This window comes from Exserohilum turcica, assembly GCF_000359705.1.
Source record: "Exserohilum turcica Et28A unplaced genomic scaffold SETTUscaffold_27, whole genome shotgun sequence".
NCBI lineage: Eukaryota > Fungi > Ascomycota > Dothideomycetes > Pleosporales > Pleosporaceae > Exserohilum > Exserohilum turcicum.
Window position 1 is genome coordinate 42,974 of NW_007360103.1, and position 12,071 is coordinate 55,044.

At 49.7% G+C, this 12,071-nt stretch overlaps 4 protein-coding genes across 4 annotated transcripts; 2 read left to right on the forward strand and 2 right to left on the reverse strand.

Moving 5' to 3' along the window:
• Window positions 1-311: 311 nt before the first annotated feature.
• On the reverse strand, window positions 312-2,717 carry SETTUDRAFT_161868 (uncharacterized protein; the record flags this gene model as incomplete). Its single annotated transcript, XM_008028602.1, has 3 exons — window positions 312-443; window positions 492-1,153; window positions 1,199-2,717. 3 exons carry the CDS (start codon window positions 2,715-2,717, stop codon window positions 312-314), a joined length of 2,313 nt encoding a protein of 770 aa, XP_008026793.1.
• Window positions 2,718-4,470: 1,753 nt separating this feature from the next.
• Window positions 4,471-6,737, forward strand: SETTUDRAFT_169699 (uncharacterized protein; the record flags this gene model as incomplete). Its single annotated transcript, XM_008028603.1, has 4 exons — window positions 4,471-4,571; window positions 4,621-5,457; window positions 5,510-6,464; window positions 6,486-6,737. Coding segments are annotated over 4 exons (2,115 nt in total), but the record flags the coding sequence as incomplete, so codon positions are not given.
• A 982-nt stretch (window positions 6,738-7,719) lies between these two features.
• On the forward strand, window positions 7,720-8,893 carry SETTUDRAFT_40216 (uncharacterized protein; the record flags this gene model as incomplete). Its single annotated transcript, XM_008028581.1, has 2 exons — window positions 7,720-8,046; window positions 8,210-8,893. The coding sequence occupies 2 exons, from the start codon at window positions 7,720-7,722 to the stop codon at window positions 8,891-8,893; spliced, it is 1,011 nt and encodes a 336-aa protein (XP_008026772.1).
• A 2,193-nt stretch (window positions 8,894-11,086) lies between these two features.
• SETTUDRAFT_29162 (uncharacterized protein) lies at window positions 11,087-11,386 on the reverse strand (the record flags this gene model as incomplete). The annotated part of the gene is made up of 1 exon (XM_008028573.1): window positions 11,087-11,386. One exon carries the CDS (start codon window positions 11,384-11,386, stop codon window positions 11,087-11,089), a length of 300 nt encoding a protein of 99 aa, XP_008026764.1.
• Between the last annotated feature and the right edge of the window lie 685 nt (window positions 11,387-12,071).

Sequence of the window (12,071 nt, forward strand, 5' to 3'; positions counted from 1 at the left end):
TGATGTATAAAGGGCGTTTAGCCCATTACAATTCTACACGGCCGTGTATTGTACGCTGTAGGTGTGCGGAGTACGGAGTAGCATGGCCGGAATTCATGGCTGTTGGCTGTTGTGGCTAAAATCTAAGATGGAGTTCCAAAATGGGTTTAGTGGTGTCCGCGAAATTCGAAAGTGGTATAGGGCCTTTTTGGCAGCCAAAACCACCCACCTTAAGAACGCAATAACACCACAATGACGTGAGATTATGCTTTCTTGACTATTGGAAGTAAATCGCAGACTTTGAGAATATATATGCTTTTCTTTTTAATCTTCTATTCAAGTGTGAAGTGGTGGTGTTGTAGTGGGGGTTTTGCTTGTAGTTGCATGTGCATGCCAGATCCTAACTGCGTCAAACCCAAGTCATCGACCTTGACCATCAGCTCATCAAGTGCCCCATGTCGTTCCTGTGCGAGTCTGCTGTCTTCATCACGAAAGGCGCGCTTCCTTTTCACGTTGGCCGAGATAGCGCCCAGCGCCCTTCGCGGTTCCACCATCTCTGCCCGCTCGAAGTCGATCACCATCACTCGGCGTGTTTGGTCCTCCCACAGCATGTTCCGTTGTGCGAGGTCGTTGTGCAGTACTCCGAGTGAACGAACGGCTTGCACTGATTCCTCCGTTTGCTGTGAAACAAACGACTTGCTGTCCGCTGCCAAATGCTTGTCCATGCGCTTGCCACCGTAGCTGAGGAACATCATGTGCTTGAGCTCACAAATCCCCTCGTAGTAGTACGGAACCTCTAGGTCGATGTTGCCCAGATGCACTGGCACATGCGTGCCCTGTATAGGCCACAGGCGATCGTAGATCTTGGCCTCCCACTTGAGACGATACACAAGCTCGATCGGGCAAGCTTTGGCGACCACAGTATATCCGTGGGACTCCAGTCTGACACGGAAGGGGACGCCACACGCTCCATGAAGCCCTATAGCCTCGCAGTTCTGGTCTAGGTCCTCGGACAGCTGCTGGCGGATGCGCTTGAGGAACGTCGACCGGCTCAACCGATGACGGTCTGTACCATGTAGCCTCGCGTTCGGGCACGCGACGTCAAGAGGACCATTCCTCACTAAGCCAAGCAAGCAGTTCTGAGTGCAGTACTTTCCATCTCGTCCTGTGTTGCCTGACTTGCGATCAGATGAAGAAACGCCGGCAGTGGGTCGCGAACGAGATGGATGTGAGGGCGGTGGTGGTGGTGATGTTGATGATGATGATGTTGATGGTGGTGGTGGTGGCTGTCGGCTTGGTGTATCTGGATCAGGCTCTTCGTCGCTGGTGTTACGCTGATCCTGCGGCTGCGAGCAGTCGGGTTCGCCTATGCGTGCTCGTCGTTGCCGAAGCCGCACAGGCGACATGCGAAGAAATTCTGTGTTTCGAGGCGGCCGGTATTCTGACGACGGTGCCTCGTGCGATGGGATGTCGTCCAGCAGTACGTTGTACAAGACCTCCCAGCTCTTCAGCCGAGCCGATGTCTCCTTCCGCCACTTGTGGCTTCGAAGCGGCGTTCTCAGAGCTTGCAGCGTAAACGCCAGCATCTGCCCGACAGCCGTCAGGTGCAGTCGGTTTGGACCGTCGGCGTCTGGCACCCATCCGGTCGTATCGCCAACATCGCCCTTTGGCACAGACAAAAAGTAGTAGACGGTTGTGGGATCATGCGGCACGCGCAAGAAGATGTTCGCCTCGCCCGTGCACACGCATCCGTACTCCACGCCGACCTGAACCATGTAGGAGAATGCTTGCGTGATGATTGCAGCCATTAGGCGGCGGAAGCGGTCCCGCGGGCTCTCGGTTTCGCGGCATTCGACGACATCGTCCAAGTCCATGTCATCCAGCCCTTCGTAGATGTAGCCGAGCGGAATCTTGTGTGGTGCCTTGTACTCGATGACGAACGCAGCCGTACGGCTCTCTTCGCCCGTGCTGTAGACGCAGAATTGGTCGGCCCGGGGGCGAGAAGATCGCGACGTGCTATTGCGGGTGGTCGCTGAAAGCTCCGTTAAGGACGACGCGTTGGCCTTTGCCTGCAAGCGTGGTGATCTTCGTGGGCCCCCGCCAGACACCGATAGGTTGTGCATGCCCTCTTCCACCTCTTGCTCTGGGCTCAGTGTGTTGGCGTGGTTCTCAAAGTTCACAGAGCCACGCAGGCCAAATTTGCGTCGCAGCGCTCGGTCATTGTGCATTTGCTTGATGATCTGCGACACGGGCTGCTCGACCGTCGACCGCTGGAAGAGGTGCAAGTCCAGCTCCGAGCTCATCATACGTTGTTGGATAGTCTCTCCAGACTCACTCAAGGTATGCACTGAGGTGAAATGCCGCTCCAGAGCGAACCCCGACTCCATGATCGCCTCCCAGATGGCTGCTTGGCGCGCAGGGAAGTCATCCCAGATGCGGAGTCTTTGGGGCCGGAGCTTGTTATTCGCGTTTGCAGGGTCGCCTCGCGTCGACAGCGTCGTATCCGTCTGAACTGTCAGACTTGCGTGCAGGTGGTCGTGGCATGCGTCGAGGAACTCGGGCAGTGTCGTCTTGCGGGTCGTCATCTCGGCTTTCTCGCGTCTGCTTCGTTCTTCGCCCTGTGCTCGTTCGGCTTCTTCGCGTCTACTTCGTTCTTCGCCCTGTGCACGTTCGGCTTCTTCGCGTCTGCGCTGTTCCTCGAGGTACAGCTGCTTGTAGTTGGGCGATAGATCCGCCATGGCCGCAGGATAGTCAAATGTGCCGCCGATAAGATATTGTAAGCGATGGTCGATATATTGGCAGGTTAGGAAATTTGTTGGCGTATCTAAGAAGATGAGGCGCTTATCGTGAGGTTAGATAGGAAGTAAACATGAAAATGGACGGGGTAAAAGCACTGGCCAAACAACAGCGTTGCGCGGGCCAACGGCAACGCCCCACTTCGCTCCCTAGATCAGATTTCGCAAGTAGGAAGCTGCACGACATCACGAGCCGCTCTCACTTCTCATCTAGCTCTTTTCGCTCGATGTTATGCGCAATTACTTAGCCTTATTTACAGTTAGTACTAAGACTATTCCCTCTGTCGTTATTATCATACATTCAGTAAAGAATACAGGTTGCTCTAAAAAGGCGATAGCCATACAATAGCCAGAATAAAAGCCCTACTTATTAGATCACGTGTGATCTCGCTACGAGCCGAAGTGTCTGATTTATGAGATAACGCGTAGCATAATACGCTAGTGACATTACATAATCATCTTGATGACGGGTTTTCTATGAATCCTTGCTCACTGTTTACATCAGCTAGCTCCAGGTGCCCAATATCCCCGTCATCACAACTAAGTAGTGGTTATGCTCTTCCTATTATATCACTCGTGTCTGTATTCGTCATCTGTCACACTCTCATGCAGTTGCAGCTTCCGGTTTTTGTAAACAGGAGACCACTGATCCTACGCTACACTCGCTTGCACAATCGGCTTCCGGTGTAACGGCGCAGGTAAGGCAGGTCGGATCTGTTTCGGTCGTAGGATCACTCAGAGGCATATGGGAGTGCGTGGGATCACAAAGAGCCTAGATTCAACAAGCCACCTATAGGCCTTGTACGAAAGGATATCAAAAGTCTACAGAGCTAGCTACAGGGAGTGTCTCAATATATACCTATCCTAGTCGGGTCCGAATTCGGATCCGACCTCGGGCGAATGGCTGATGAAGGGCGGCAGGTACTTCCTCCGATCCGGCTCTGGGATTGGCTCAATACTTGGCGAAGTTGTAACATCGTTACATCCGGTATCTACACTTCGCGTCCTTTCTTATAGCAGGGGGTGTCAGCCTCGCTTAGCGGAAGCTATGTCATGTGCGGCTTAGATCAACTTAAGCCACCTAGCTCCTGCTAGTATCTGTAATAGTTACAATACGCCTCTACCGCTGGAAGATTACAAGGGTGTGGCTGGCACGGGTCGGCCGTCCTCCCTGCTAGCGTCGCTGGGATAGTTCATCGGTTCAATGCCACGACAATCTGGCGTTATCGATAAGGTGCGGCGCAGCACAACGAGCTGTTCAGCCTTGCTGCAGCCGCAATCCCTCAGCCCTCTGCTCCCGCTTCAGCTCCTCCGCCTAGACAATGCCGTCCTCCTCTATTTCCGCCTCCCCTCCATACGTATCTGCCACCTATACCGATTTCACGACATGGATCCGCTCAGCGTCACAGCCAGCATCATCGCAGTTCTCCAGCTCTCAGGCAAGGTCCTCGAGTACCTAAATGACGTGAAGGATGCTTCGAAAGATCGCACGCAGTGTGCACTTGAACTGCTAAACCTTTGCAGCCTGCTTTATAAACTCCGCGATCATATCGAAACAGGAGCTCGTAGCCAGCCATGGTGTACCGCCGTCGGAGCACTGGCAGTCCGAGAGGGACCACTTGACCAGTTCAAGCAGGCACTCGAAGCGCTGCAGACTAAGATTACAGATAGAGGCCGATTGAAGAAAGTAGGTGAAGCGCTCGTGTGGAAGTTCAAGAAGGAGGAGATTGCTGGTATATTGGATCGAATAGAGCGTTTGAAGTCGCTTGTAGAGATCGCGTTGCAGATGGACCACTTGTAAGCTTCCCTACTAGGACGGTAGAGTGACGTTGCTTACATCCTAAAGCAAACTCTCCCAAACCATCAAAGACGATACCCACTTAGTTCGGACGCACGTAGACGAGATCTGGCAAGATAAAGATGCCGCGAAGCACCGTAGGATTCTAGAATGGATCTCTCCCTCAGACTACCCCGCACAACAATCCGACATCATAAACCGCAGACAGAAGGGAACAGGCCAATGGTTTCTAGATGCGCCTCAGGTGGCTACGTGGCTCAGTGAACACCAGGCAACACTCTTCTGCCCAGGTATCCCGGGGGCTGGCAAGACCATGGTAGCCGCCATTGCGATCGACCAGCTATTGAAATCAGTGCAGAGCGGCTCACATGGAGTTGCTTACGTATACTGCAACTACAAGGCTCGGGAGGAGCAGGATACTTCGAGGATGTTGGCAGCTATCCTCAAGCAGCTAGTGCAGGCTCGACTGTCACTAGTGGATCCTGTGGAACGGTTGCACAAACAGCATGCTGATAGAGGAACCAGGCCATCGCCTGATGAGATCTTCAGCGCACTCCGAGATGTACTTGCACATCACTCTACTGTCTATATTGTGGTCGATGCTCTGGATGAATGTCTGGACAGCGACGGCACTCGGCGCCAGTTTCTAGCCAAACTCCGCAATCTTCAGGCAGGACATGATGTTCGCCTAATGGCTACCTCGCGTTTTATTCCAGAGATTATGGACTGGTTTAAGGAAGGGCTGAAGCTAGAAGTGCAGGCTTGTGAAGAGGATGTGAAGCGATTCGTGGCTGGCCAGATATGTCGACTACCAAACTGTATTCAACGTGACCCTGTGCTACAGGAGGTTGTCCAAGAAAAGATCGTAGAGGCGGTAGACGGCATGCATGTTTGTCTTAGCCAACTCGTAATATAACGCGGACTTACATATTCTTAGGTTTCTTCTTGCTTGCCTCCACACTGATTCGCTGCTAGACAAGAGAACGGCGAAGGACGTGAAGTCAACACTAGCTAAGCTCTCCAAAGGCTCGGCCGCACTCGATAACGCATACAAGGGGGCGATCCATCGCATAGAGGGCCAGTTAAGCGGAGATTACGAACTAGCCAAAAGAGTACTGTCGTGGATCACGTATGCGAAACGGCCACTTACTACGACAGAGATCTGCTGTGCTTTGGCAGTAGAGCCGGACGAGGCGGAGCTCGATCCCGAGAACATACCTGATGTTGAGGACCTATTGTCCGTGTGTGCTGGACTCGTCGTCGTTGACCAAGAAAGTGCCGTCATCCGTCTTGTGCATTACACCGCCCAAGAATACTTCGAACGTATCCGAGATACATGGAATCCAGGCGCTCAACTAAATATGACCTCGAGATGTCTCACATACCTATCATTCAGCATATTCAAAACTGGGAGCTGCTCCTCTGACGAAGAATTTGAAGAGAGGCTTCGAGTAAGCCAATTCTTAGACTATGCTGCTAAGCACTGGGGAGAGCATGCGTTAACAGTGGAAGGTGAGATATGTGAGCTAGCCTGCTCATTTCTTTTTTGCCAAGAATTGGTTTCTTGCGCTACGCAGGCACTGTTACGACCAAATTACCTATATCGAGGGTATAGCCAGAGATATCCCAAGGACAGCACGGGATTACATCTTGCAGCACGTTTCGGATTAGCCATTGTATTGGAGACCCTGCTCCTAAACCAAGTAGGAGAGACAACATCCATATTAGAAGAAAGGGACAGCGAGGGCCAGACTCTCCTACATCTCGCAGCAGAACATGGACATCACAGAACGGTGAAACTACTGCTCGACAAGGGGGCCGACGTCCACGCTGGGCGTGGACGCTACGGCAACGCACTCCAGGCGGCTTCAGCTAGAGGCCACGAGGCAGTGGTAAAGCTGCTGCTCGACAAGGGCGCCGACGTCAACGCCCAGGGTGGAGGGTATAGCAACGCACTCCAGGCGGCTTCAGCTAGAGGCTACGAGGCAGTGGTGAAGCTACTGCTCGACAAGGGCGCCGATTTCCACGCCCAGGGTAGACGCCACGACAACGCACTGTATGCGGCTTCAGCTGAAGGCCACGAGGCAGTGGTAAAGCTGCTGCTCGACAAGGGCGCCGACGTCGACGTGGAGTGACCCAAGGTTTTACGCTGCGCACCCCAAACCTTGACTGGCTCTGCGCTTGGCTGGTTATATGTTTAGCCGCTGTGCGTAGATCTTTCATACTTAGGATACAACATTCACTTAGTTAACGTAAATTATTCTCATAAATATTGTAATCTTCTCTATCTTATAAAGGGCCGGGGATGGGTATAACTATATAATACATTGATTTGACATAGAGAAGCTTTGAGCATGCCCTGAATTCAAGTAGTGAGATGGCTACTTCCAGAGCTACGTGCACGTTGAAGATTCGCCCCTTTAACATCATTGAACCGATGGACTGTCCCAGCGACACTAGCAGGGAGGACCGTACGGGCCACACCCTTGCGAACTTCTAGCGATAAAGGCGTATCATATCACAGATACTAGCAGGAGCTAGGCGGCTTAAGTTAATCTAAAGCGTATGAAGTATAGCTCCCGCTCAGCGAGGCTGACTCCCCTGCTGTAAGAAAGGGCGCGAAGTGTAGATACCGGAAGCCAATTCTGCAAGCGAGTGTAAGTCTCTGTGGTAATCTTGCCCAAATAGTATTGGATAAGCGTACACCAGGTGTATCCGTGTCCCGCATGGGTTGGCGATTGGGCTATGTTGCACACAGCGGAAGCTGCAAGTGCATAAGAGTGTAACATATTGCAGTTTATCATGCCTCGTACTGTACAGTAATTAGCGATTGCGGCTTCACCCTTACGCGCAGCTACGTAATGGATTTGAGTAGCCCCACCTTCTTTGTATAGCTTAGTACAAGAAGTCAGCAGCAGAATCATCAGTGTGATTGGTTAGTCCTCAATCCTTTGATGACTAGACTGTTGGAACACTGCCTACAGGGGTGAAGCCACAATCGCTAGCGACTTTATTATCCCACAGCAATGTCGGGTTGTGTATAAGAAACAAGACCAATGCCACTAAACAACGCAGTCGCAATAGACATCAAACAGTAAATCTGACGATAGTATCACTTTGATTTCATCTAGCTTGCGCTACGGTAGCATGGCGAATTTTACAGATACCCCTTGCCCAGGCGTTGTGTCACGAAAAGACGGCCACCCAGTGGACTACGAGATATTCCGTCGCACCCCTGCTGGCGGACGGCTTAATAATCAAACGCAACCGCGTAATTCTATCGCTTTTAACGTGTTTGGAGAATACGATATATCCAATAATAGCTGTACAGACTTTGTCATGGAGGTCGAAGATGAACATAAAAAAGACTATATAGTGCAGCCACTAGCAACGCTAGACTCGTATCAGACCGGTTCATCGTCCATTCATACTAGGGAAACAGAAGAACACAAGGGCTCCAGGGACGCTGCCGAGGTAAGTACTAAAATTTATTTTCTTATAAATGCCTGTCGTCCAGTGCGAATCGAATGAGAATAGGATCGGTTCCAATTAGCTGCGATGAGCTCAAGTACTTACATCGGTTTTGGGATCTGCTCGGCGATTCAATCACTTCAATGTGGCTGACACGACTAAGAAGGACAGTGAGAGAAGTGTGGTTAATCACACGGCAGTCAGAGAGTATCATCGAACGTCCACTAAGGAACCCCCTTTCGGAAAGGAGGCTGCGCTTATCGAATACATGATCGGCCAGTATGGTTCACTAGTTGACAGTGTCCTTGATCTGGGCTGTGTAGATACGAGATACGAGCGACCGAGAGCTGCGCCTGCCGTGCCAAAGAGAGATTCACCAGTCTCTCTAAAGCAACGAGGCGGTATTCCAACGAAGGTATCAACTAGGTCTGATCCAGTTTCGAGAAATTTTCGAAGGCTACGTCTGGATATTCAGCATCCTAATAGGTCTGAATGTAGGTCGCAATCGGATCAGGACAGTCCAGATTGGGCCTGCAGAACATCTCTAGCCATTGAGGCCGGAAACATTGGAATGAACGGTGTACACATGTATAGCACGTGTTCGACGCCAGATCAGGAGAGCCCAGACTGGGCCTGCAGAAAGTCTCTGGCCCTTGAAGCTGGAACAATCTCGATGGATAGTTTACACACGTATTCTGGATATTTATCACCGAGACATATTTTAGATACGGTATGGAGCCCAATCAAGTTGCTTCTACCAGAAGCAAGAGAGTGCAAAGCCTCGAACGAAGAGAAATGCAGGTGGCTCTCTCATCAACCTTCAGTAGGCATAGTTGGGCTCACTCCGTAGCCAACAGACATTCGGAAGGCGCTTTGCAGTTTGTGCCAAAAGAGAAAGACCCTCAACTTCTAGTAAATGATGGAAAAATGGACATCACGGTAAAAGAAAGGCCACTAAGACGTGGCTATGTTCAGGTGGTTCCGCCAATAGACTTGAATAAGAGTCTACCCGCTCTACCTTCGCAACTATATGAGCAGAATAAAAAACAACAGTCGGAACCTCTATAAAGTAATCTTATTGTACAATAAGCGATCAAGCTTAGAATATTTGATAGCTTACATATGATTAGAGAACTAATAGAGGGTACGATCTATTGTATTCTCAAGCTACTCTATTTAATACAGAAACTAGTTTCAAATATCCATATCGAAGTTTTCTCGTCCGACCAATGTTTACTTTTTCACAAGTGCGCAAGCCTCATAATTCCCACTTACATAGGCACAGCCGCTCCGCTTCAGCTCATGTTCGTCGAGGCGCTGCTATTAAACACTTTTATCGCATCCTTTGAGATAGCAACACAACGTACTAGATCAAGAGGGAAGAACTCACCGAGACGTAAAGCTTGCTTAGTTCTAGCAAATCCGAGCTGGTTAGTGATTCCTGTAGCTACGAAAGAGCTGGCCATCTCTGGCACTACATTCTCTATTTACAGAGACTTCTCCTATTTTTAGTTAGCATTATAGCAAGACAACTCAGCCACCAAAGTCCCTGGTGTATAGTACTGAGGCCTTCTCAACTCCGCATCTGAGCAGTTAGCGAACAACGGTAGGAAGAACTCTTTCGCAGGAGACTTAGTGCCCTATCCCGCCGTGATTGCAATAGCTGGTATGCCGTCATGCACGCAGCTATACTCCTCTTGGCCAGTTACGGCGATTATAAACAGCGAGCAAAGCGCTATAATCTTTATTGTAGTATAATCTGTGTATAATGCAGATATATTTAAGAGGGTTTGTCTTTTTATAAGTAGAAGAAATGCTTGATTAGTCTCTAGTAAGAGTTGGATTCTAAAACATTGCGTACAGAACAGGCTCGCTTTATAGCGCTAGATGATGTGTATAACCTGTTTGCTTTGAAGATGTCTTGGCATACAATCCTCAGACTAAGAGCCAACTCTGTGTAAATTCTCTAATGTCTTGTTTGTGATAGTGTGTCAAAAGCTTCGCAATGTCTAGTAGTTAGTAACCTGCTACGTGATGTAAACGCTTTACTGATCTGAGGCCAAGTGAACTGCTCACCCACTGCTCATCTATTGCCTGAAAACTCTAATTACGCTTTACTAAAGCTTAGTAGTTACTTCTCCACGCAATAAGGGCATTGTTAAATGCCTTTGGAAACACTCGTTCTATTCTATAGGCACTACAGAGACTATTCATTTACTACCTGCAACCCTAACATATTTTCTGCATCAAGATATCGCACTTCGTAACGCCTGCCAGAACACAGAACAGTATATTAATAGTAGGTATGCAGGTCTCATTGTTTCATGCCAGGCTCTATGTTCTTCTCTAATTAGTAGACGCTCCTCTCTCCCTTAGCTACAATAGCAGCAGGCAACATGTAGGGCGCTATAGCAAGTCACAGTAAGTGTTACATGTGCACATGCATACATACAGTGATTAGCGACTACGGCTTCACCTCCGCAGGCAGCATCTCAAAAGTCCAGTTATCATAAGATTAGGAATTGGCCAATTATATCAATTGTACTGTGGATAGCTTCTTGCGCTAAGCTATGTATGGAAGGTGGGGCTGTTCAAAACCGCTGCGCAGTTGCGTGGAAGGGTGAAGCCGCAATCGCTAACAACTGTACAGAGTTTGGATCTTTACTATTGGGCTAACGAGGTGTTATTATGATACAAGAGAGATTATGATTATAAAGCCAAAGCTGACTACCACGTAATCTTCAACTTACTGACAAGACTCTGGGGCTTACACAGCCACAGGGTTTCGAAGCCGCAAGCTTGGTGCCGGCACTGTAAGCTCTAGCTTTCCGACATAGGGTATCTGTCGCCCTTGGCCTTGCAAGTCCGTAGGGCATAACGTTGAAACTAATCTGACTAGGTCGATTTCATTGTCACAGAAGGTGCCCTGCGCTCTGTGAAATTCGACGCTTTTGAATAAGGCCCGATGTCCAGGTGGTGGTGGTGCAATGTCTTCTTCGCCGGCTCCTCCCCTCAGATGCGGCACTGACGAATTCGCTTCTTCCTATTCCAGAAGGATCTCATCCATGTATTCGAATGTGCGGAAGTATTTGCCGAAGATTTCTGCGAGCCAAGCCTGGAGAGACTGTGTACCACGGATAGTCTCCAACTCCTCATCTATGATTGCATATTGAAGCTCTTTCGTGATAATACCAGTCGCTGTCATTGCTTCGGTCCAATTGTCTCCATCTCCATCTCCAGCTGCGAGCACGTCATTGCAGGCTTGAGTAACCCTCTTGATAAGGTATGCCTCAAGACTACACTCAAGAGACGCCAAATCGAAGTCTTCGCCATAATCATTCATGATGCCGTCGCGTATCTTCTTTCCATCGTCGTAGATCGACCGTGCCGCTTCGGGGGTCTATTCGGTGGGCGGCGAGAGTGCGGTCGGGGAGGATTGTAGGTTTGGCGGGCATGCATTTAGGTTGGCCTAAAGAAGACCCTCAAGTTGCATGGGCGGATAAATCGATCTACAAACCCAGCTTTCTTGCAAGTTCAAGAAGCTTAGATTCGATTTCTATAAGTAATATAATTCATTGTATCTAGTTGGATCGCGTGAGAAAGAATAAACCCTTAATTTCTTCAGGATTGAAGACTTCCTATATAGCCATAACGACCTTATATAAGAACTATTCGCATCGCTTCAGCATCTTAGTTCGCAAGGTATACAACGCGTCGATGTGCTGGTCAAGGCTATCGCTATCTCTGTACACGAGGGTTTTTAGCAAGCGGAGGAGACGAGTGAATGTTCCAGATATGTCGCGATCAAATCTGCCGGCTGGCCTGGGCACTTTTCTAGTTACAATCTGAAGGATGCCAGTATAGCAAAAAGCAACAGTTCAACTATTTCAACTTAGTGTAGTTGTCTCATCGCGAAGTGACTTTGGGGGAGGGTCTAAGGATCAAGTACCGTGTTTTTTATACTAGCCAGCGCGGCCAAGATAGGCACGCAGCCGCAGCAATTATGGTAGTGAAAGAAGTCAGGGTAT